Source organism: Eulemur rufifrons, chromosome 10 (genome assembly GCF_041146395.1).
Source record: "Eulemur rufifrons isolate Redbay chromosome 10, OSU_ERuf_1, whole genome shotgun sequence".
Taxonomy (NCBI): Eukaryota; Metazoa; Chordata; class Mammalia; order Primates; family Lemuridae; genus Eulemur; species Eulemur rufifrons.
The window spans coordinates 6,793,909-6,820,073 of record NC_090992.1 but is presented as its reverse complement, the minus strand read 5'-3'; the positions used below and the strand labels follow the sequence as shown (position 1 = coordinate 6,820,073).

General features: G+C 42.6%; 1 protein-coding gene and 1 pseudogene across 1 annotated transcript in view; one reads left to right on the top strand and one right to left on the bottom strand.

Annotated features, from left to right (window-relative positions):
• The window catches only part of CYSTM1 (cysteine rich transmembrane module containing 1), a 61,194-nt gene that overhangs the window by 21,614 nt on the left and 13,415 nt on the right, over positions 1-26,165 (bottom strand). The window contains exon 2 of the mRNA XM_069484111.1: positions 23,023-23,229. Within this exon, the coding sequence (XP_069340212.1) occupies positions 23,023-23,209 (187 nt within the window). The 5' untranslated portion in view covers positions 23,210-23,229. The remainder of the gene's footprint in view (positions 1-23,022; positions 23,230-26,165) is intronic.
• Positions 6,272-6,366, top strand: LOC138393288 (U6 spliceosomal RNA; annotated as a pseudogene).

Here is a 26,165-nt window from a genome sequence, read left to right as displayed (position 1 = left end):
TGCTTCCTAACTGGTCCAGCAAATACAGAGGGACATTGGCTCAAGGATGCCTCATCTGGAGGTGGAAAGACCCATGAAAGGACAGCTGAATCCATCAAAAATCTATTATCCCCTAAGTGTGTTCTTAGCTGGTGTAGGGAAAACCGGTCGGTCCTGTGCAAAGGCATTTCAGAAATATACTTTCTTAGGCAACAATTTACAAATACATAATTCCAATACTTCTAAATGTTGTGTAAGACTAAGCTGAGATGAAAGAAGATTACAAGAGCCAGCAGACTCGCTTGTACAAATCTACCATGAGGAGAAGACAAGTGGCCTCAACAGCCTTAGTCGTCAGCAGGCTCAGGATTTTCAAGTCTCAAGGTGGAGCCAGGTCTGGGGACAAGGCCAAAAGACCAGCCCAACTTGGGTCACAGAAGGAGAGCCAAAGTCAGCATGAGCTTGCACCACTAGAGCACGCCAGCTGCAGTAAGATGCACCACCTAGTCCAATGCCCACCACCAAGTGACAAGGGTGCCCCCACAGTCATAAGGAAGTGGCCAACTGAAGTGTAGTCAATGAAAGGCGATATATAAAACTTGAATTGTAACATGTCATGAAAGCCTATCAAGTATCAAAATGAAGTGTGATGTTACAAGTGACCAATGGTACTTATGTTGGAGCCTAAAATTAGATGGTGAGTAATGCTGACTTTTGGTCTGTAAGTCTAGCCCTCAGCAGAGAAGAGTGATTCATCAGAAACTGATCTTCAAAGATACCTTGCTCCTTGTACATTAAAACCCTTACTCAAAAGAATTGAAAGCAGAAATCTGAACAGATCCTTGTACATCCATGTTCACAGCAGTATTATTTATAAATACAGCCAAAAGGAGGAAACAACCCAAGTGTCCATCAATGGATAAATGGGTAAATAAAATGTGGTATACACACACAATGGATTATGCAGCCTTTAAAAGGAAGGAAATTCCAACATACACTGCAACATGGATTAACCTTGAAGACATGCTAAGTGAAATAAACCAGTCACAGAGGGATAAAAACTGTATGATTCCACTTGCACGAGGTACCTGGAGTAGTCAAATTCACAGAGACAGAAAGTGGAATGGTAGTTGCCAGGGGCTGGGAGGAGGGGAAAATGGTGAATTGTTCAGGAAGTACAGAGTTTCAGTTTGGAAAGATTAAAAGTTTTGGAGACTAATGGTTGCGATAGTTGGACAACAATGTTCATGTACTTAATGCCAATGAAATGTACATTTTAAAATGGTTTAAATGGCCAATTTTACATTATGAATATTTTACCACACACATAAAAATGTGCATTCTTTAATCATTTGCTTATTCATGAGAATTCCAGGGCTCTTCAACTTCCTGGGGAAGAGAGACACCAGAGCTGAGCTTCACAGCAGGCAAAACTCTATGTTGGTGGCTTAAGGACATTCTGTTCCAGAAGCAGCTTCAGTTTTCTTTGGTTTGGTAGCATGAATCAATCCTGCAAGTCTCCTGGGGCCAGCCTGGACTCCAGCCAGCTAGAGGCACGTCATGGTCACCAAAAAAAGTCACTCTGTCTGCCTGTGTGCCCACCTGCCCTCCTGCCTGAAGACTCTTCCAGACTGCTCCAATTATATCTCACATCCAGCAAATGTGAAGAAGAAAGAAGCTGCTGTTGCTGACACTTTGCTCAGACTCCCTCCCACCTCACATGTTCACTTTGTGTTTTCCCAACACAGCCAACCCTGCAGGGGAATCTAGAAATAAAACACGTTGTCCCTGACTCAGGCAGCTCACAGACCACTTGGAAAGAAGAGACAAAGACCTAGCTGAAGGAGCACACAGTCACATGCCAAACCGGGCATGACCAATAATAGACACAACTATTATTTGGAATCAGGACAGATCCTTTCAATGAGTTAAGGTGGGAGGAACGTCGATCTTATTATTACCCTGTCCTCATTTCTCTTCCCTTATGCCACTATGAGAAATTTTAAGTAAACAATGGCCAGTGAGCGGCTCACCAAGAAGTGGGCATCATCTTAAATTGGCCCGGGCTGCTATAGTCAGCCTTAACAGCCCTGGCTTCTGCTGACTGAAGGCCATCACAGCCTGATAGCCCCTTGCCCCCAGGATGGAAGTGGTTAGGGTGATTAATGCATGATCTGTTATTTCATACCCTGCTGAGCAGCGGGAATGATGCTTGGAACCCGGGAATCATGGGAACAAAGCAAGAGAAAAGGTAAGAGCGGAACAGATATAAAAAATGGTTCAGAAACCACAAGCCGCCAATGTCAGTAGCCCCTGAATATAAGACAACTACTGCCAGATTTTAGAAGGCCAAATAGAAATCAGGAAAACGATCATCTCCCTGGTTTCAGGCACTAGGTTACAGGGGGGAATAAAAAAATGGAGAAGTTACTTTGAGGAGAGCTGGCTCTTTGCAACTTGCCCAAATAGACGGAGATCAACAAGGAGGTAGCCGCTGGGTTTTACCAATTAGTGTCCAGGCACAGGCTGCTCTGTTATCGGGAATGTTAGCCTGACTCACACTGAGTGTTGGCCCAGGAGTCTCATTCAATTAGTACTTGTCGCATTTTCTAAGAAGGCAAACACTGCCATATCGTTTTTACTGAACACAAAGCGTGTTTTATCTTAGGTATACAGAGCATGACTGGCTTCTACACGTACCAGATTCCTGTGTTACTGATTAACAGCTCAAGCAGATATATTTATGCAAAACACCCTAGGTTGTTTTCTTCCTCCACTGTCAGGCTTAATTTTATAACAGTAAAAATAGTGTTTTCTCCTGAATGCACTTCAGTTTTGAGCCATGTACACAGTGAGTTCTGAGGTCAGGGTGGGACAGGATGACTATTCTCAAGGAGCGTGGTAAGAAGGTGAGTTGAGGCAGATCTCGACCCCTCCACTCTACTCTCTGCAGCACACTGCCCACCATCTCAGAGAAACGAAGGCCATCCTTGTAGATTTGGAAAGAACTGTGTGGGATACTGGGGCCCCACCAAGTTATCCATGGCAAGTCCTGCTGTTTTGTAACATTGCAACAAGCTAACATCCACCCAAAAATCAATGACAAAGGGTCCTGAAAACCACCACCTTACCCACTGAGAGGTGTTTATTTGGCAAACGTGAGGCCAGAGACTTCTCTGGCGGAGAAAGGGAGATAGAAGGGGTGGTATGGCCTGTAGGACTGTGACTAGAACTCTGCTAGCCTAGGAGATAGGGGCAGAGTTTAGGGAAATTATTTCCTTCCATGGTCAAATCTATCAATGCTGGCCAGCTTGTCACTAAAGCCAGGTCAAAAAAGTCTCGAACATCATGACCAACTACCTTTCCACTAGGCTAATCCTTGCCATGAAAACCCCAGGATGGAAAACTAAGTGGGGTTGGCCTTGCGGGTGGAGCAGGTATGTAGGGAGTCTACAGTATGCCAGCCAGGCCAGAAAGCATCTGATTTCTCCCCATCCACTGAACACAGTTCAGCTGTCCAAAGTGGTGGTTTTATTCACAGCACTACCAGTTTGGAGAACCAGGAGACAGAACAGAAGGACTCTTGGCAAACTCTTAAAGAACAGCATATAGCACACTCAACCTAGTACACTCTTGGACAGTCTGTTTGCAGTGCTGCCATCATCATTTATCCATATCACAGTCCAGACAGACCCAATCTCTTGGGCCTGGCAGTCCACCAAAGAACACAGTTGCAGAGGCAAAGAGAGCTGGCACTAGAGTTGGATACTCTAGGGTACAGCCTTAGTGCTACCTTGCAGATATGACAACCTCTTCGAGCTTTTGTTTCCTCGCCTGTAAAATGGGGATAAGAATAGCACCTCTTCCTTTATTGGGTTCTTTAGGGACTTAATGAGTTAATCCACATAGGCCAGTGTCTAGTTCACAGCAGGTATTCAGTATATATTAGTTGCTAGTATTGCTCCCAAGACAGAAACCTGAAGGACAGAGGCAGGGCTCCCCAATTGCTAAGACACCTGGAAGCAATATAGTCATTAAATAAATCTGGTAGATCCTATAGGTAGTTCCATTTTACACAATGAATTGGGGTCTTTCTGAATAAGAGACATGGAAATGGGGTAAAGGAGGTGTTTATTTCCCTGAGGTACTGCTCGAGTCCAACTCCTTGTGGATATTAGGCTCCCGGGTGATAACCCAGGAAGGCCAGGGGTGCCGTCTCCTAATGATATTCACAATCACATAGCTATCCTTATTATCTGCGCCTGCGGAATCAGCAAGCTGGAGCTGGCTATCACCAAGAACCCTTCTACAGACCACAACCCCCACTCTTCTGTCATGAATAAACAGGGGAATGATACTATTCAGGAATTCCTTTTGACCTCCAAGATAAACCCTAGTGACTGACCCTAAGCTCCTAATTCTACCTGGACAAAAATGCTAAGGACTCCAATGTCACTTGTCACTCTGTCTACAGCCTAGCACCACAGGGCACTCAGTAGGCCTGGCACACAAGAGACACCAAATGAATGAATGGACAAATGAATAATCTGCCTTGCATCCCTTACCTGAGTTGGAAAAGCTGTTTCCAGCCTGTCTTGTAAACAAGTTGCAGATACGGGTTTAGCTGGCTCTAAAGCAACTGTAAAGCATTAATAAGGAAAAGACAAAGACCCAGTCTCAAGTTCTTAAGGAATCACTACACATCTGTCAGTTCAAACCCTTCAACAGAGATCTTGGCATACCCTGAATTTTCCAGAAAGGGGCTGAGGGCAGTCCCTGATATTGGGGCCATAACTTTGTATCAAAGGAACAATCTGCCTAGGAGATTTGGGGAAAGTGAGCTAGCAAAAGGAGCTCAAGGCCCCCAGCCTAGGTAGGCCAGCAAGAGTGGGCCCTGCAGCCCCAGAATACACCTTTCCACAGGGCTTCTCTGGAGCCTTTCCTTCAGATCTGCTGCCCCAGGACATCCTGCCCACAGCCCTGGGGAGTTCACGGATACCCACCAGCCGCCTGGGTGTACCTGGATGGGGCTTTTTTGGAGGCTCAGGAAGAAGGGAGAGGAATGTTGATCCTTCATAAACAAACTACCCATGATACACATGCCTCAAAAGCAAAAATCCATTTTTACCCATTAAGACAAACACACAATACAATCTTACACTCTCTCTCTAAAGTCGTCTGGGCTGACAAGGTATTGCAGGCTACCAAAGGAACGCATTTGAAAAGTAAATGGAAAAAGCTCAGAGGACACCAAGATACTATTTAAAAAAAAAAAAAAAAAAAAAAAAGTCTAATGGAGATCTGTTCCCTAAGGAAAATGCAATTGAAAGGCACTAAAATCTTTTCTAGGCTATTCCCAGTTAATAGTCTTTAAGCAGGTGTGTTCCTGGGGAAAGGGTCTGATGCTTAGAATGCCAAGGAGAAAGTTCAGGTACAACCTCCAGAACAAGTGTGTGTGCGTGTGTGGTGGGAGGAGACAGCTCCACTCCCTCCCCCAGCTTCAGAAAGTCCCTAAAATGTAAAAGGCTGAGGATGTGTCAGTGCAACCATAGGAGTGTGCTACCTTTTCCAACCAGGGTCCCAGCCTGGATATGCAAGACACCTTTAATCAAATGAGGAAAAGGTCACTGAGCCCAGCAGGAAGGGAAAAGGAGGGGAGCAGTACTGGTCCCTCAGAACCAAAAGGGTTGGAGCCCTCACAGCACACAAGCAACAAGCTTCCTGGTACAAACTGATAAGACTTTCTGTAACAGTTGATAGGAAAGTAAATACTTCCTGGAGAAGGGACCCATTCCCTCGGGGAGCCAAGGTAAGACTGGAACAGCAGAAGACCAGAGCAGGCTACTCAAATTCAGCCATGATCCGCTCACTGGGTCTGTCTCTGCTGACCCCCAGCTCCCACCAGACTGTCAGCTCAGCTCACAGGGCAGGAGCTGGGTCCTCTTCATTTCTGTATCCCCAAAGGTCCAGCTCACACAAGTACAGGTTCACTGGATCTAGGGATTGTGCTTAATATATATGGCAGAGTCCATTTAAGTAAAATGCAAGTACCTTAACCTCTTTGCGATCAGTTTCCTCATCTGAAAAGTGGAGATGATAATCACCAACCTCTTGGGATTGTTATAAAAGTGATATGAGATAGTCCTCGAAAAGCAGTTAGCACAGTGGCTGGCACAAAATAAACAGATAATAAATTATTGATTGCCATTATTTCTGCTGTTAGTCTATAAACTAATAAAGAGTTGTAGAGCTTTACACTAAACTGTGATTTTTAGAAACAAGAATAATTTAGGTGCTTGCTTCGGCAGCACATATACTAAAATTGGAACGATACAGAGAAGATTAGCATGGCCCCTAAATTTAAAAAAAAAAAAAAAGAATAATTTAGACTAGGGGAAAAAAACAGTATGAAGTCCACAGTGTAAAACTAATCTGAAATGGAGACCTTGGTGAAAACTGATAACCACTCCTTAAGACTTGCATATTCTAAGAGGCCAAGATCCAGCTGAGGATATACAGACTTGATGAATTTAAACAAACAAACAAAAACAAAAAACACTCAACAGCACTTTTATATAGCATTATAATAGCTGCAAATATATGCCTTGGACACAGACTAATGTACTAGCTGAATTTTAAAAAGGATTGCATCATAAAAAAATTTATACCAAAACGTTAGCTGCTATCTCTAGGTAGTATAATTATGTGTATTATTTACTTTCTAAAGGGAAGAAATACTTCTGTAATTTAAAAAGTTATTTTTTAAAAAGTGGCCAGGTTTCTCTGTGTGAGCGCCCAGGTATAACCCAGGAGCAGAAGCTCTGGGAGATTAGCAGAGTTGAACTAAGCAGACATTTGGAAGAAACCAGCTCTTCTGGCTCACTGATCATTCTGGATTTGGTCCTCACGGTCACCTTATTGTCTGCTAGGCTAAGTACTCATCCAGTGATACAAACACCAAACTCTGCTATCTTTGTTTTCAATATTTTAATTACAATCATCCTAAATCATGTCCCGATTTTTAGAGCGTCTCAACTCTGAGGAGCCACAGTATAATATACGTTTTTTAAAAGGCACCAAATTCTACTAGTGTAGATAGTTCTCCTGAGAGTGACTTCTATGGAAACCTAAGGGAAGCTTCAGGGAATGAAAAAGTTGTCAGTTTTCAAGAGGTTCCTCCTCAGGTTTGCCCTGTGGCTAACCACACCAACCACTGGGAAGATGGCACTAGGTGCTTGTGGGCACCATGCCACACAGGCAGCTTGTGCAGAGAGAGACACACTACCCTGTGCACAGGCCCTGGAGCCTAGTCCTGTACGTAAGGGTATCTCCTAGGGGACGATCCCTGTCACCTTGCGTATCCCCCACACTTACGACCTGCAGCACTGGACTTTCTCTGCAGAGTGGAGCTGGCACAGGGAGGTCCTAACACTGCCTGCTTGGCTCCAATCCTCCTAAGGCTGACTGACTCTATCCCACCCACACCTTCCAATTTCCCTAGCTACCTTTTACCCAAAGTAGTCATTTTCTTCCTCACCAAACCAATGCCCTCATTGTTTATAGCAACCTAACAAAGCTCTGTAAGAGATAATAGGAACGTGTGTGCTATGTTTTCAAGACTTGGTAAAAGCTATATTAGAGCAGAAAACCCAGGCTGCTCCTGGGTGGAAGCGGGGCTAAGAACAATGAAGCTAACTGGTGTGGGAGCAGCGTAAGACTTCAAAACACCTTCTGTTTCCCCAGGCTAGCCCGGTCTGGCCAACCCAGCTTTCTCTTAGCCAGCAGGCACTGGGCACATCCCACCAGCCAGCTGAGTAAACTGGATCTGCAAAGAGCAGTAAGTCTTTTCATACTCCATTACCTCTGATTGCTAGGCAAGCAAAGGCTTTTGAAAAGGTAAGAGAGGCTGGGCGTGGTGGCTCACGCCTGTAATCCTAGCACCCTGGGAGGCCGAGGCGGGTGGATCTTTTGAGCTCAGGAGTTTGAGACCAGCCTAAGCAAGAGTGAGACCCCATCTCTACTAAAAAATAGAAAGAAATTAGCTGGACAACTAAAAATATACAGAAAAAATTAGCCGGGCATGGTGGCGCATGCCTGTAGTCACAGCTATTTGGGAGGCTGACGCAGGAGGATCGCCTGAGCCCAGGAGTTTGAGGTTGCTGGGAGCTAGGCTGATGCCAGGGCACTGTAGCCATGGTGACAGAGCGGGACTCTGCCTCAAAAAAAAAAAAGAAAAAAGAAAAGGCAAGAGAGTGTTTTGCATAAAGTACTTGACCAAAAAAGATTGTGTCTCTAGCCCCAAGAAGATGGAAAAACCTAAGGCCATCTTTAGGAGTCTACAGTCTCCCAGTAGATCATACTATTATCCCAAGACACTCATGAGACCCTGGGTTGGTGTAGTCATTAGGGAGACCATCTGAAGTGCTGGGCCTAGCTCAGCAGGTCTGTCAAGTTAAGGCCTGAAGTCACAAGTATGTGGAATGAGAGTCAAAACTGGTGCTAAGTCACCAGTGCACTAACTAAAGGCCATTCTCATCTGCTTTTGTGAAGAGAGTTCCAATTGAGGGCCACCAGAGAAAACATGTCTTACCCACAGAGCCCTCCCTTCTTTACCATTGCTAACAATGTGTATTACAGCTAATTTTGGAGTATTTTATGGATATTTCCTAACAGCACACAAAAGAGCAGAATACTGTCATGTGATGCTAAATGATGGGCATATGTTCTGAGAAATTTGTAGTTAGGCGATTTCATCATTGTAGCAACATCACAGCATGTTTACACAAACCTAGATGGTATAGCCTACCACACATCTAGGCTACATGGTATAGCTTGTTGGTCCTAGGCTACAAACCTATACAGTATGTTCTTGTACTGAATACTGTAGGCAACTGTAACATCATGATAAGCATTTATGTATCTAAACATATCCAAACATAGAAAAGGTATAGTAAAAGCACAGTATAAAAGATAAACAGTGGTACACCTGTATAGGGCACTGACCATGAATGGAGCTTGCAGGACTGGAAGTTGTTCTGGGTGAATCTGTGAGTGGTGAGTGAACGTGAAGGCCTCAGACATTACTGTACACTACTGTAGACATTATATACACTGTACACTTAAGTTACCCTAAATTTATTTTTAAAAATTTTTTTCTTCAATAATTTAACCTTAACTTACTATAACCTTTCAACAATTTTCTAAACTTTTTGACTCTTATAACACTTAGCTTAAAACACACACACACTTATGACAAGTACAAGTACAGCTGTATAAAAATATTTTTCCTTTACATCCTTATTCTATAAGCTTTTTCTATTTAAAAATATTTTAATTTATTTTTTACTTTTTACACTTTTTTGTTAAAAACTAAGACACAAACACACACATTAGCCTAGGCCAACACAGGGTCAAGATCATCAATATCACTGTCTTCAACCCCCAGATCTTATCCCACTGGAGGGTATTAAGGGGTAATAACACACACAGAGCTTTCATCTCCTATAACAATGCCTTCTTATGGAATATCTCCTAAAGGCTGTGCCTGAGGGTGTTCTACAGTTAACTTTTTTTTATAAGTAGGAGTACACTCTAAAATAACAATAGGAAGTATAGTACAGTAAATACATAAACCAGTAACATAGCTGTTTATTATTATCAAATATTATGTACTGTACATAATTGTATGTGCTACACTTTATAGGACTGGCAGCACAGGTCTGTTTACACCAGCATTGCCACAAACACATAATGGGACATTATAATGGCTATGATGTCATTAGGCGATAGGAATTTTTCAGCTCCGTTATAATCTTATGGGACCACCATTGTATGTACGGTCCATTGTTGACAGAGAAGTCCTTGTGCGGCACATGACTGTAGTTAAGAATACAATTTGAAACTAGACAGACCTGGGTTCAATTCATGGCTCAGCTAGTTAGTATTTAAACAGACCTTAAGAAAGTTCTTTCATTTCTCTGATCTCAGACTCCTCATCTTTAAAATGGGATACACCAAGACTCCTATATGGATTATAAGATAATGTACACAAAACACCTGAATAAGATCTAATTAGAAATGGTAACATTTATTTAGTGACTGGCACTAAATTACAGAAGGCATTTAATTGATACTTGTTGAACTAGTGAGTGGCGGTTCCAAGGGAAAAAGGACAAGGTTATAAAAATTTTTTATTCATACTTGGGAGGCCACATTATGCATAGAAGTACATCAGAGATCTGGGGGACCATGGGCAAGACATTATAGCGTCTCTAAGACACTGGCTCCACATCTGTAAAATCTGGGATAGTATCACTTACTCTGAAGGGCTACCATAAAAATTGGAAGCCATGTCTATAAAGCTCTCAGCCTAGTTATCAGGGACCTCAGCAGGTGCTCAGTAAATGGTAGTTACTGAGGAGCACAGGCTCTGGAGTCAGATTGCTGGGTTTGAATCTCAGCTCCACCACTTCCTAGCTGTGTGACTATGGACAACTCAGCCTTTCTAAGCTTCATTTTCTTCATATGTATGATGGAGATATAATGAAGACCTACCTCAGAGGGTTGTTATTTAGGACTAAATGAATTAATATATAAAAGTGCCTAAGCGGCCGGGCGCGGTGGCTCACGCCTGTAATCCTAGCACTCTGGGAGGCCGAGGTGGGCGGATCGTTTGAGCTCAGGAGTTCGAGACCAGCCTGAGCAAGAGCGAGACCCCACCTCTACTAAAAATACAAAGAAATTATATGGACAGCTAAAAATATATATAGAAAAAAAAATTAGCCGGGCATGGTGGCGCATCCCTGTAGTCCCAGCTACTCGGGAGGCTGAGACAGGAGGATCGCTTGAGCTCAGGAGTTTGAGGTTGCTGTGAGCTAGGCTGACGCCACGGCACTCACTCTAGCCTGGGCAACAGAGTGAGACTCTGTCTCAAAAAAAAAAATAAATAAAATAAAAAAAAATAAAAAAAAAAAAAAATAAAATAAAAGTGCCTAAGCACACAATTACTAGACAAAAACTGGCTCTATTATTTAGCTAATATTTATTAATACTTATTATTTGATAATATCTAATATTAAAAGACTTAAACCATTAGCCTTAAACTCTTCTTGTCCTGATGGTTTTAATCTAGGAATTATTATCAAACATCCAGATTCTCTAGCCTTAGATGGCAGAGAGGCTCAGAAACAAAGCCTGTCCAGTCAGGAGGGAGTTCTTTATAGTTCCAAATTCCTGAAACCTCCTCCCTCGGCATGCCGCCAGAAAAAGTCATGTATTTTTAAGTTGCTGATGAAGCTGATTAGGACGGTCTTGTCCTTCACTGGGCTCAGAAGCAATGGCCCACTTAAAATTTTAATTACTAAGACTCTGTAGCAGTGGTTCTTAAGTGAGGGTGATGTTGGCCCCTAAGGGACATTTGGTAAAGTCTAGAGACATTTTTGGTTGTCATAACTGATGAGATACTACTGGTATTTAGTGGGTAGAGGCTAGGGATGCTGCTAAACATTCCTACAATATACAGGACATCCCTCCACAACAAAAAATTTTCTGGCCCAAGTGTCACTAATGCTGAGGTTGAGAAACCCTGCACTTTAGGAAATTTGCTTATGACAAGTACATGGTGGGAAAAACAGACTACCTGATGGCATCTACACTACAGGGACAGCCAGGTATAAATGGCTCGTGCATGTAAGCAGGAACTGCTTAGGAAGTAAGGACATGAAAATGATTTGAGATGCTGGGGTATCTGAATTATGAGAATTTAAAAAAAAGTTTCTATGAGCATTATTACTATGTTTAAGGATCAGAGAAAGAGTGAAGGCAAGAACTAAGTGGAGGCAAGAATGTCCCCAAACTACACCTCCCAGTTATGATTATTCAGACATCTGCGACTGCCAGTGCCCCAAACCTGTTACACAATGAATATTCTGCTCAGATCCCAGACCAAAAATGGGTAAGGTGAGAGAGCGAAAAGTAGTGCAAACAGTCTTTTCTGCAAAATCAAACCCAGAGTTTAACGGCTTTAAAAAGCTTATTCCAGTATCACCCTGCCCTCTCTCTTGCTCTTCTTCATCTTTAATCACTCAACAAGTAGTTACTGGGGAATCTACTGGTCAAATTAAACAAGATTTCCTATCATGGAGCTTTCACATAGTAGAGAAAACCTTAATTCTATAACTAGTGGCAAGACTTTAAAATTACAAATCCAGCTAGTACTATGAAACATAGAAATCTGACCCAGACTGGGAGGTAGGGGTTACAACTCAGTGTCATGGCACATGGTGAGATATGAAGGATTAATAGGGGTAACCTGTACTGAGGAGGTTACAAGAGAGGAGTGAAGAATTTCTCAAGCCACATAGACGAAATGGCATTTACAAAAGCCATGTGGGAGGAGGGAGCCTGGTGAGGCTGAGGAACTGAAACTGAACCTGGTAGCAGGGTCAGACTATGAAGAGCCCCAAGGTGCCTTTTGGAATGCTAGTCTTTAAGGAATAATAGAAAACCATTAAGGAGGACAGAAAAAATATTCTAACCCTTAAATTTTACATATAGTTCCTACTCTGGCACGTCCAAGGATCAGGTGAGGCAGCTGCTCCTACCGGAACCTCTTTGCTCTCAGGTAAATTGAAACCTCTGGCCTATCACATGTAAGCCCAGTACAATGGCAAATCCTCTAAACCAAATGGAGGCCAAAAGAACACTACAAAATGTAAGGAGGAGTGCTTTCCCTCCAAACCAAGAATCAGCAAGTTCTAAACCCAGGGCCCGCTCTGGGCAGGAAAAGGGAAGCCCTCCAGACAGCTGAGAGAAACAGCTGATGTCAGAGCCCTTCTCAAGAGCCACAAATCCCAGGAGGACCCCGTAAGCAGCCTGTCTTCTCCTGGTTGAGGAGCCAGACAAGATGGTTCCTGTGGCCACCAGAGCTCTCTCTCTCTCCCTTCTCATAGAAAAAGGTATAATAGATATGTGCCCAGACCCACTTACCAGGTTGGAAACCCCAAGCTTCTCAAGTCTCTGACAGACCCATCTAAAGTCTTAAAGATGCTGGCTCAGGCCTATGTGAAACTTTTCCAAAGGATTCCATGAAAATGCCAACTGGCATTAGAAGATTCAAATGAATATCACAGGATACATGCTAAGAGATGCGAAAGGAAGGAGGAAAGTTAAGTGGGTTATCCTCAGTTTAAGAGGTAAACTGAAGATAAGCTATGGAGGAGTATTGTGTACAACAGTCAACTCTTGCAATTAAGAAGGCAGAGATCAGGATAAACTAGGAGGCCAAGAAAGAAGCACCACCAAAGAGGAACAAAATACATAAAGCCCTCAGCCAGATGTGAAATGGGAAGGTTAGCTGGGTACGTCTGTAGTCCCAGCTACTTGGGAGGCTGAGGTGAGAGGATTGCTTGAGCCCAGTTCGAGGCTGCAGTGAGCTATGATTGCATGACTGCACTCTAGCTTGCTGGGTGACAGAGCGAGAATGTGTCTCCAAAAAAAAAGGGGGAAGGCAGCAATGGAGCAGAGCCCAAAAGAACTGGTGACCTATCCTGGAGGTGGAGCCACTAAGGCAGTACTGTCACAGAGAACAGGCTCTCAAGCCAGAGCCTCAGTTTTAAAATGCTTGCTTTGTCAAAGTACCTTCTTTAATAGGATCCACCTCATAGAGCGGTCATACCAATTAAATGATAAAGGATATACAGTGGTCAGCACCAGGCCTAACACATGGCAGTAACTCAGGAAGCAGCAGCTCAGTCGGGTCACTTCCAGAATTTTGTACCAATGAGAAGAAAAAGGAAGTTAAGGCAAGGCTTGAAAGAAAAATGCCTCACAAGATATCTGGTGCAGCCAGAGGATACTGGGAAAGGGAGACACTCAACAATTTGATAAATATTTGGAATTAAGCAGTGAACAAAACATGCAAAAGTCCCTGCCTTCAAGGAGCTTGTATTCCAGCGGGAAGAGAACGGCAGCCAATGAACAAGTAAACATAGTATGTAAGGTAGGGAAAAGAGGTGGAAGAACAGGGACAAAGCGTGCCACCTGGGGTGCTATATTAAATGGGGCAGGGGAGGAGGAGGTAGTTGGAAAGCCTCTCTAACTAGGTGATAGCTCAACAAGAACCAAAAGAACGTGGATGTCTGCGGAAGGGAATGGCAAGTGCAAAGGCCCTGGGAGTTGGAGTGTGCCCGGTGAGTGCCCAGGACGCCTGGGAAGGTAAAGCAGAGTGCACAGGTGGTGGAATGGCGGGAGTCAGTGAGGCAGCAGCAGCCCACTCACAAAGGGCCTTGCCTCACTGCAAGGATTCTGGATTTTACTAAAGTGAAATGGGAAGCTATTAGGGGGTCTGGGTAGAAAACAGCAGGGGGGATGAGCCAGAAGAGGGAGATCAGTTCCGTGGCTATGACTGAAGATGACTGATGAATTTGGAGCTGTCCCAGTTGCCTCAGGCTATGGGGATTTTGAGATCAGGAGTGACCCTCAGCAACTGGCTTCCCCTCCTTTCCCTGAGAGCTTCCTATCTTCCCCACTCCTATCCATCCATAAGCAAAAATTCAGAAAATTTGTGTGGGTTAGGGGAGGGTACTAACTTTTCCTCATTGCCCATGAGGTGCCATAAACTGTATAAGGTGTATTACTTTATTTATTCTTTACTGTGGTCCTCTAATCCCAACATTACAGATGAAAAACAGAAGCTCAGGGAACTGGAGAAACCTAGATTTGTAAACCAATGTGGCTTTTGGTGGCACTATGCAGTGTCCTTGCTGGGACATTCTGTCATCTGATACCTGGCAAAGAAAGAAGGCACTGGACTTGTCTATGCTGGAAAGACTTCCCAGGGCAATGAAAATGCCTGATTGGACTTTCTGATGAAAGAAAGCATAAAAGGCTCAACAAGCCAGGCAGTAATTCCATACCTCAAGCCAATTAGCCAGAGATGCCAGACTGTTAAATTTCCTTCCTCTTCTGTCCTCACACTGACTGATAAAAGCTGAAACACCAAGAAGAGTGTGCAGAAGAAATATGCTATTCTATCCCCTCCCCCACAATCTCTGACTGTGGAATAAAAGAGGCCTCTCATAACATTTGCCGGCTGGCCAATGGCCTGACGGGCCCAGAAGGGTACCCTTGAAGATGCACCTCCCTTTCATTTCTTCAAATTACAAAGACCAGGGTCACTGGGTAGTTCCCAACTTACAGGCTTAGTAACCTGGTTCAAAGGCCAGTCGGACTTTTGAGAACCAGGGGCGGCATCCCAAAGGACTGTGCTGAAGCAGAACTTATTTCATTCTAAATCAATACATTGCCAGATATCACAGTTCTAACCCAGATAAAACCCCAATATCTGGACTCACAAGCGTTAAATGGCAAGGGAAGGATCTCAAAGGGAACGTGGTGAGGGGACCAGACACCTAACATGAATTCATAGCCACCTTCTGAAATGGTAGTATTTCTATGCATGCAACACATATTTACTGGTATATTTAAATATACCATGTGCTCAGCACTGTTCTAAGTGCTATGGAAGCAGAGATGAAGAACAGGAAAAAGCTCTGCCTTTGTGAAGCTTACAAGGGGAGGCCAGGCACAAGCAAAGAAAGATCAAAGAGGTTAACTAACTTGCCCAGGTCCTAGTGCTAATAGAACCCAGCTCTCTCACACTCCACTTTACCTATGTCTACCAGGAAACTGTGTTTTGCCATAACTACTAGGTGGGTTTTTTTTTTTTTTTTTTGGTTGGTTTGTGTTTTATGTGAGGGTACAGAAAAGGGAGGAAAAGGGCTGAGAATAAAGTATTTTCCTTTGGTGAGTGTTTGAGAATTTCTGTGGAATCTGCGCTGGATCACAGCAGCAGGGCATAATGAGAAAATGCACTTAGCTTGGAATCAGGAGACTTATATCGTATTCAAAACTCACTGACCCTGGCAAGTCACTAAACCTCTCTGGGCTTCATAGCTTAAATATCTCTAAAAAGGGGGGATTAGCCAAGGAATGATAAATGGGTTCATCCTACCTAACAATTCAAACCTAATCATAGTGGCTGCCTAGAATGCTTAGTAAGAAAGATTCTGAAGCCATATTCATGAGTAGCAGAAAGAGCCACAACTGACTAGAGATGTCTGCCATGAGGTCAGAAGGGTGATCACCTGAGGACTCTTCCACTTCTGATTTGAGGTAACTGAGTGGGAGTCTTTTTAATTTGGTGATAGAATTAAAAACCCCCTTCTTTCATGACCTTCTAACCAATTCACAGAACCTTCCTTAAAAAGACAAATTGCCTATTTTCCCACATAAGCCTAAAGATATTGTTGTGTTTAATTCTTCACTTTAAACAGAACTGTTACTATATCATATTTGTAAGAATCTAGAAATAGTTCTGTTATTTAAAATGCTTCAGTGAACAGGAATTCACATGTTGCCATTGGAACTTGCCGTAATGTTTCCAAAGATCTCCCATCCCATATGCCATTTTGCAATGTGACCTTACCACTCCCCAATCAAGGAATGAAGTCTATTTCCTCTCCCCTTGAATCCAGGCTAGCCGGACCTGTAGCTGCTTTGACCAAGAATGTGATGGAAGTGACATTGTGAAACCTCTGAGCCCAGGGGGTAAAACACCTGACGATCACTGTATTGTGGTTATTTAGGTCTGGGGAAATTTGGGTGAAAGGTATACAGAATCATTTGTACTATTTTTGCAATGTTTTTTGTACGTCTGAACTGTTTCAAAATTAAAAGTTAAATAAAAAGTTTGCTTCTTCTTTTTTTTTTTTTTTGGAAAACCTGGTAGCTTCCATTCTTGCATTCCAGTGTGGAAGGAGCCTAACTACGCTTGAGACCACCATGCTGTGATAGCAGCACTGAAAGGTCACCCAGAAGGATGGAGATAGAGGGGAGGGAGAGAAATCCCACCCCAGCTGTTTCAACCATCTCAGCCAGATGTGATTTTTTTTTTTTCTTTTTGGATTTGAGAAAACAATTTCTTGTTAAATGAACCAGAAGTACAAGATCCCACTGGAACTGAAATAGTTAACAGAATTTGGTTGAACTTAAACCTTCAAGGGAAATAAGAGGATCAAACAAAGCCAGTAAGAATGGAGAAGACCAAGACTGGTTTGGAACACACATAGGAATACTAGCATTTCGGCATGGGTATGTTCTAACCCCTCCCAGCGGTCAGTCTGCCACCAGGCTTCCATTCCTTTCTCCTTTCTAAAGCATCTGCCAAACCAAATGGCTTCTTTCTCTGTATTGCAGGTGTAAGTTGACCCAATAGGACCCCTTTGGACAGGATACAAAGCCAAGTGGAAAGTTTATGAATCTTATTTGGAGGGCAGAAAGTGTACATACCCAACCCAGCATACTGGTTCTTACCATCTACATTCCAGCTCCAGTAGATGCCACGTGGAACAGAAATGAATCAATCTTTCCTGCCACGCCCTATCCAAACTATAGAACCTCTAACCTCTAAGATTTGGGGTAGTTTGTGACATAACAACAGATAACCAAAACCTACATCAAACTTCCACCTGTGGCAAAAAGCCTTAAATTCTAGTTTGGCAAGATCTGCCTACCAAATGGGTCTTTTGGATCTAATCCTTAGGCTGAGGTCAGTTTCACATTCTTCTTGATTAAATGCTTTTGTTTCCTGAGTTCCTTTTATACAGCACCCCTGATATTATTTCATTAAGATTTATCTTCCTGTATATCTTAAGAATATTAGAGCGTTTCCCACCTGTTTTTGTATGAAGGTTTTTTTCTCCCTGCATAGTTAGTTCCCTCAGAATCCCTATTTTCTGCCTGTTTGGATTACCATCTTTCATTTTGGAAGCTTTTTTTTTTTTTTTCCTTCTGAGACAGAGTCTCACTCCGTTGCCTGGGCTAGAGTGCCATGGCGTCAGCCTAGCTCACAGCAACCTCAAACTCCTGGGCTCAATCGATCCTTCTGCCTCAGCCTCCCGAGTAGCTGGGACTACAGGCATGCGCCACCATGCTCGGCTAATTTTTTATATATATATTTCTAGTTATCTAGCTAATTTCTTTCTATTTTTTTTTTTTTGGTAAAGATGGGGTCTCGCTCTTGCTCAGGCTGGTCTCGAACTCCTTAGCTCAAATGATCTGCCCGCCTTGGCCTCCCAGAGAGCTAGGATTACAGGCATGAGCCACCATGCCCGGCTTGGAAGCTTTCTTTATTCAGGTGTCTGGTGAACTTCTGTTGCCGATTAATATTTAAGGGTGAGGTTCTGTCACCGGCAGCCTTCAGAGTCTTGACTAAAACAAATGGTGAAAGCCCAAACTACAACAGTAAGAACAGTTTAATAGAATTCAGACAGTAAGATGCTAAACTGGGCTGGATGCAGTGGTTCATTCCTGTAATCCCAGCACTTTGGGAGGCTAAGGTGGGAGGATCGCTTGAGCCCAGGAGTTTGAGGTTGCAGTGAGCTATTATGACACCACTACATTCCAGCCTGGGCAACAGAGAGAGAGCAAGACCCTGTCTCAAAAAAAAAAAAGATGCTAAACTGGACATAAAGTGGAAACTAATTGAATTTGGAGAGAGAAGAGGTGCTTTGAAAGAAGTCTATATAGGGTGCAATTGAAGCAAACAGGAGTGGTAAAATCTATAGGCAGTGTGATGTAAGGAAAAACTTCATGGAGGAAATATTTTGTTTTGATCTCCAAAGACGGAGAGTGTAGGTTAGGGGCAGAGTGGGAATTAAGGGGAGGGGAGTGAAGGGTGCAGCATGAGCAAAGGTATATGGACCAGCATGGCAGGCTAGAGCCCTCATCTACATATAGACTACATAGATCCTGGATTGTAAGCTGATATAGTTATTGAAATGAGACATCTCACGGTCCTAGAAGGTGGAAGATATAGTTTGCACATGGGAGGGACATGAATTGTTGAGAGCAAAGGGCAAAACATAGTGGATTGTCTGCATGGTCACCAACAAGTCCTCTCACCCTGTATTGACAAGCCATTCCTTTGATCAAGATGGACTCTATTTTACACAAATGTTTTTAATAGCCAAAAAGTAGAAATAACCCAAATGCCCATCAACTAATGAATGGATAAATAAAATGTGGTATATCCATACCATGGAATATTATTTGGCAATAGAAAGGAATGAAGTACTGACACATGCTACAACATGGATGAACCTTGAAAACATCAAGGAAAGTGAAAGAAACCAGTCACAAGAGACCAAATATTATACTCCATTTATACGAAATGTCTAGAACAGACAAATCTATAGAGACAGAAAGTAGATTAATGGAGGTGAAGGGAAATGGGGAGTGACTGCTAAAGTCATAGAGTTTCTTTTTGGCATGATAAAAATGTTCTGGAAGGTCGGGCATGGTAGCTCATACCTATAATCCCAGCACTTTGGGAGGCCGAGGAGAGAGGATTACTTGAGCCCAGAAGTCTGAGACCAGCCTGGGCAACATAGTGAGACGTTATCTCTACAAAAATAATAAAATTTAAAAATGTTCTGGAATTTGGATAGTGGTGTTGGTTGAAAAACTCTCAATATTGGATTGTATAATTTAAACGGATTAATTGTATGGTATATTAATTATATCTCAATCAAGCTGTTACCCAAAAAAGTGGGAGAGGGAGGAGATGGTATCTGTTGCTCCTCCTACTGAATATGGCTAGCCTTGTGACTTGCTGTGAATAATGGCTGTGCCAGTTCTGGGCCTAGCTATCAAAAGCCTGGCAGCTTCCACTTTCACCCTCTTGGAAGCTGCCTGCCATGTAAAGCAGCTCAGGCTAGACCTCCCAATGATAAGAGAGGCCTCATGGAGGCAAACCAAGATCTTACTCATGTGAATGAGGCCATCTGGGACATCCTAGTCCCGGTCTGGCTAACAGCCGAATAAAGTTACATAAGTGACCCCAGAAGAGATCACATGAAGCGGAGGAACCCCCCAGTCAACTCAGAGAATCATGAGAAATAATAAATCATTGCTGTTTTAAGCCACTGAGTTTTGGGGTGATATGTTATACAATAGATAACTGAAACACAACCTCTCTGAGCCTCAGATTCCACCTCTGTAACATGGGAATGATACTTTACGGTTTTTGTGAAGATTACATGAGGTTAATATCAAGCACTGTGTTCAAGAAATACTAGTTGCTACAGTTATTAAAAACAACCCAGGAGATCCTTAAGGTAACCTACTAGGTATGCTCTCTAGGATGCCTCATTCTCATAAGCATCTGCTGCTTCCAATCGCATGGTTTCCAAAAGGATGCTTTCCTAAGGAAAACAAAAGGTGGTTTGGGGCCACAATTTCTGAAAAATGAACTCTGAATCATAAACAGATGACAAAAGAAGGTTCTGCTTAGACAGCCATCTACCCCCACTTGCCTATCCATTCATCACACCTTTTTTAAAGCCCTTTAAAACTAATTACCAGACACAAATTAAGAAAAAAGGAGATGGCTCTTCCTTTGAAAAAGACCATTTCCACCTATGTAGCCATTAACAAAATGGATTACACAGTTGAACCTAAGTGGCAGGCAGCTCTATAGTAGTAGATAAAATCATCCAGCTGGAGATAAAAAGCTTAAATTTCCATACAGAGCTCAGATACACAGCATGAGAACACATGATTCTGACTGGGGATCCCAGAAGCAATATCAAGAGCAAGGAATGAAATGGGTCCCTAAAGGGTTCATCCTTTAATGAGCCTACAACCCCAAAGGGTCTCATTCACAGAACCTGGATCCCAGGTGAGAGAACTTGACCATTGGCATCACCTGCCATGTTTGCGTACAGAATGGGTGCAGAGAGTTAACAATTCACATGCTAATGACAAAGAAATTCCACAGGAAAGGATATCAAAGTTTTCAAATGCATTTATGAAATCCATCACAATTGAAAGGCTGAACTCAATGAGCCTTTAATCCTAAGAAGAATTAAGAAATTATTTTTACCTCAAAAAGGCTAACATCAATACTTAAATTACACCAAAAGTAAGAGGACCAAATCTGTGAGTATTTTCTCACGAGCGGAAAAAGTCCATCAAACCTGGAAAGCATTTATTTTAGACCAGTTCAATCAAGTTCTAAGCTCATCAAGTACTAGTTAGAGAGTCAGTATAAACAACACTGGCCTGGAAATGGACAGAAAAAACATGAGGGCTATGAGTGAAAGACATAACACCAGGTAGGCATTAGGCTGAGTTTATCGGATAACCCAGATGCTGGGATGACTTTTTAAAACATCAATGTATAGTATATAGCAAAGTGCAAAAATCATAAGTGCACATCCTGAAGAATGTTTCTACCTAAATTAAGATACACAATATTCCTGATATGCCAGAAGGTTCCCTTGTGCCCATGCTAATCAATAACCAACACACCCCCACCCAAGTCCATAGCCTGAAGCAACTATTCTGATCTACAGCACCATAGATTCTTTTTGTCTATTTTTGAATTTCACATAAATAGAATCATACAGTATGTGGTCTTTTCCATCTGCTTTCTTTCATTCATCACAGAGTTACTTCATTTTGAAGCAGAAAACCCAGACACTGAGATTTATTTTCAGGAAATGCTCCTGTGATGTCACAAATTTGAATGCCAGCTACTCTGATTACATTGGTTATGCTTCCCTCATTTCTTTGAGCACGCACTATAAAACTGGTACAACAGAACAGAATCTCAGACTGTAAACGTTTTCCTTCAAGATAAACTGAATTCTTTAAAGGTGTTCAAATGCTTCCATTTTAACAGAGTATAAGACATGACATTGTAAAAGTAGAATCTTTCCCTATTGAGTGCAAAATTCCTCTTAAATATTATTTTCGTTCCATGGTAACTACCAATTCTAAAGAATCCTCATATCCTAGAATAAAATTAACCATCAATTCTGTTAATTTTGATTAGTAAAGAGTTAAACTATAGGAAAACCTCTCAGAGGAAGCCTAAGGCTCTAAATTCAGATGAATGTGAATCAGCACAGAAAATGCAGGATGCAGGAGAGGGACAACAGTGTAGCAATAAATTATAGGTACAGATTTTTTAAGACAAACTATCAGGATTCTAAGCTAGAATGTCCCACTTGTAGCTGGGTGACCTTGGGCGAGTCATTACTCTACTTTGTATCCCAATTACTTCACTATAAAACAGGAATAACCTCATAGGATTGTTGCAAGGATTAAATGTTAATGTATATAAAGCTCTTAGGAGACCATGTCACATGTAATAAGCACTCAGTAAGAATTAGCTATCTTAAAAAGCTGAAAGAGCTATAAGAGAGCAGCTATTCTGCAAACCAATGCATTATAAAATAGTGACCAAAACATCTAGCACAGTGCTTCTCAAGATATTTTATTTTTAATCCTGCACAAACTGAACTTTTTGTAAAATGCAAGATTACATGCTTGAATGTCACAGCAATATCAAATTGCTCTAAAAGTTTCTAAATGTTTACTCTCACTTTCTGTATTTATCTCGCCATCGTCCAATAACCATTCACTGTTCATGGACCAGTATTTTGTCTGCAGACTGAACTCTGAGTAGCACTGTTCTAGCACACAAGAAGGACTCTGAAGTCTGCTGAAAACTAGCAGGTTAAATAGAATTACGAAAATATTTAGTAAAGAAAACCAACCCCAATAGCAGGGGCAAGAGGATGACTTGAGGGTCAACAAGCTGACAGATAAAATAACCCCTAAAGGCTCAACCTGAAAAACAAAACTGGCTGCCAGGGCAAGAACCCAATTGGTACTTTCCCCTACCAGTGCTCTATGGGGTAGCGCTTAGAAAACTTGTCAGCCAGGAAGTCATAAGCCCCAGAGGGAACAAGAGGCATGAATGAAATAGGCAGAGCTGACTTGGGCCTTCTGAGAAGGAAGGCAGTCATTCTCAGGAGGAAGCCGCCACTCTAAGTCATCATCAAGCTTTGGAGACATCAACCACAAGTCACAAAAGCCAGTGTTTCTTCTCTGCCAAAAAAAACATGCAAACATTTCCTTTGGTGACGTGGAACTGCACACATGCATGTAACCCACATATTCACAGACACACACCTGTGGTTTTAGGAGGCTCCTGAGGTCCACCCTGCCAGCCATACTGTGGGTATCCTTGGTAGGGGTACCCCTGAGGAGGTGGGTAGGGTCCTCCCATAGGTCCTGGACCCATTGGTTGTTGTGGATAAGGTGGGTATGGGGCCGTTGGACCAGGGCCAGGATACGGTGGAGGGTTCTCTTGGTTCATCAGGGACCTGCCAAGTGCACCTAAGAGACAAAAAGAATCAAAATTATTTGCATTTAACTGGTGGAAATCATTAGGAAAAAAATTCTAACCCATGAAATCACTTACAAAATGCCATGAAGGTGAATCAAGCCTTTTACAAATCTCTAGTTCTGCCCATTTTGCTTCCTTCTCACCATCACAATCGGCTATTATCTTATGTATTTATTTGCCTTTTGTCTGTTTCTCCCACTAGACTGTAGGCTGTGACAGCAGGGATCAAGTTGGTTTTGGATCACTGCCATGTCCCTAGAGCCTTGCATAGGGGCCTGGTACAAGGCAGTCCCCTAAATAAATGTGCTCAATGAATAACAAGATATTTTATTTTTTAAATCTGCTGAAATGTCCATAAATGTGATTGGACAGCTTTAATAAGGCAGAAAGCCTAACAGCACTCTGACTCAGATCAGTAGACACTGATCTGCTACTAGAAACTCTCCAATAAACAGAGTTGAACCCAGTGGGGTCTTCTAACAAGCAGCAGTGACCAACCAAAGGTAACCACTACCACTGCCCTGGGCACTGGGCACTGGGCACTGGAGTGATCTGGTTGCTCTCCTCAGACCCACTACTCCGAGCAGTTGGGCAGAGCTGTCTACAGAGAATGCCAAGCATCTCCTCTGACCACGCAGGCTTCCAGGACTCTGGAGGGCTCACCAGGAGCCCTCACTTGTGTCTACAGGTTCCTGTCCTCAGGGGTTTGCTTCTGTGAGTGAGGCCATGCTTCCTGGTGCCCAAGCCTGTTAATCATTCTCTTGATTGGGCTTGAAGCTTCAAGAGCCACATCTTGTTTCCATGATCTCTTTGACCTCTACGGTGCCTGGCACAGTGATCTCCAGATTAGAAGCAAACAATTACTGGGGAATGCAAAGTATATATTCTACGGATGACTCACTTAAACAACACATCTGTCATACTGCTGCTTCGTACTGTTACCTATCTCCTACACTACTATTTAACTTTTTCTCTATTTGAGTGTCTTCTATCCCCAATTAAATAGTAGGGAAGAGTTTCACACTAAAAATTTAATAATTTCACTATTATTTTTCATAACACGCAATCAATAAATTCATAAGTGACTTCATATGAAAGACAGAATAGTCATAAAGTAAGGTTCCCTAGAAAATCTGGATTAGTATAACAGTGGACTTTGCCGGTTGCCCACACAATATCCATATTCTTCCTTCCTAATGGTAGTCGGATTTCCAGGTAGGTATATCCATTCATTCTTCCTGTAGCTCACATGCTTCAGGGAAAGCTCATCTCATCCCAGCTCCAGGGTGAGCCCAGCCTAGGTAAGCCAATTCAGGTCACCCTCTCCCCTTTTTCATCATGATTGATTCAAGGGATCTAAGACTAAGCCAAATGTAAATGGCATCCCCTGGCCACTGGGACTGGTTCTGTCAGTAAAAAGTTCGGACTTTCCCACCCGACCTTCTCTTCCCCTAAACACAGGCATACACAAAGTCTAGGAAAGACATAGCCTACAAAATTGCTGACACTCAATTTGCAGCACTGAGAAGGAGTCAGCTTTAACATGAAGTGGGCATTTCAGAAAGGCAGAGCAGGAAAAAGGAAAGAAATAGGATTCCACATGACTTTGTAACAGCATATCAATCAAAGACTGAAGCCCAGCCTAACCTAAACTACCTCTATAGAATTTCCAATCATCTGTAGCAGATGTGTTAAAATAAATAAAAGAAAAAAAAAAAAAGAAATAGAATTTCCAGTCCTGGAAACCAATAGTAAGGTAAGCGAATGAACCCTTCTGGGTACATTCAACCAAACATACATTATGCAGTGCTGACTCAGTGCCTGACACTGGGCTATGTGGGGTATAGCAATCAGTATGGCTCAAACCCTTCCCCTGGGCAACTGGTTGAGAAGACAAGCATAAAAACAATGATTTTTAGAAAAGGTGCTAAACAGACTGCTGGGCAGGAGAAGGGGCTTAAACCCAGTAGAAAGAGATGGAAGTACAGAGTATCCCTTGAAAGAGGTGATTATAAATTGAAATTTTATAATATGGAATCAGGATGGCTTGGGGGGGTCTCTATTTCAATCTGCATTCTGTTTCCCCTTTTAGAGACCTTCTTAATTTTTTTTTTTTTTTTTTGAGACGGGCTTGTTCTGTCACCCAGGCTGGAGTGCAGTGGTGTAATCATAGCTCACTACAGCCTTGAACTCTGGGCTTCAACCAATCCTCCTGCCTCAGCCTCACGAGTAGCTAGGACTACAGTCATGCGCCACCACGCCTCACTAATGTTAAAATTTTTTATAGAGATGGGGTGTTGCTATATTGCCCAGGCTAGTCTTGAACTCCTGGCCTCAAGTTATCCTCCCACCTTGGCCTCCCAAAGCGCTGGGATTATAGGCGTCAGCCATCACACCCAGTCATAAGATCTTATCTTTCTAGGAACTGAAAGGACTCAGAAAACACTAGAGTTCCTTCCCTTCTCTGCTCTCTGGTCTATGCCAACTGGCAGTACACTCTGACATGGGAATGGCCTTTCCCCTTACCCTAATGCAAAGGCTCGTGGTGACTAACACTATAATCATCACATAAATTTGGACTTACATGAATGCATTTCGTTTTTTCTCTTCTAGGAAGGCTGTGGAAAACCTAGTGAGCCTTGGCTAACACAGAAATTAGTTGCATTAACTCCTATATGGCCATTCCATTATTTATTTTTAAATCACAGAAGTAGAACACAGCCATCATAAATACTCTGTCCTGAAATTCAGACCTAATTTCATTTAAACTGTAGTTTAACTTGAACAGTCCAACAAGACCATGCAGTAATGACTGCTCTCACTTTAGCAAAATCTAGACCTAGATTTCTCTGAAGACATTGTTCTTCTAAGAACAATGGGTATTGAGGAGAAAAAAAGAACAAAGAGTATACTACTACAACCTCAG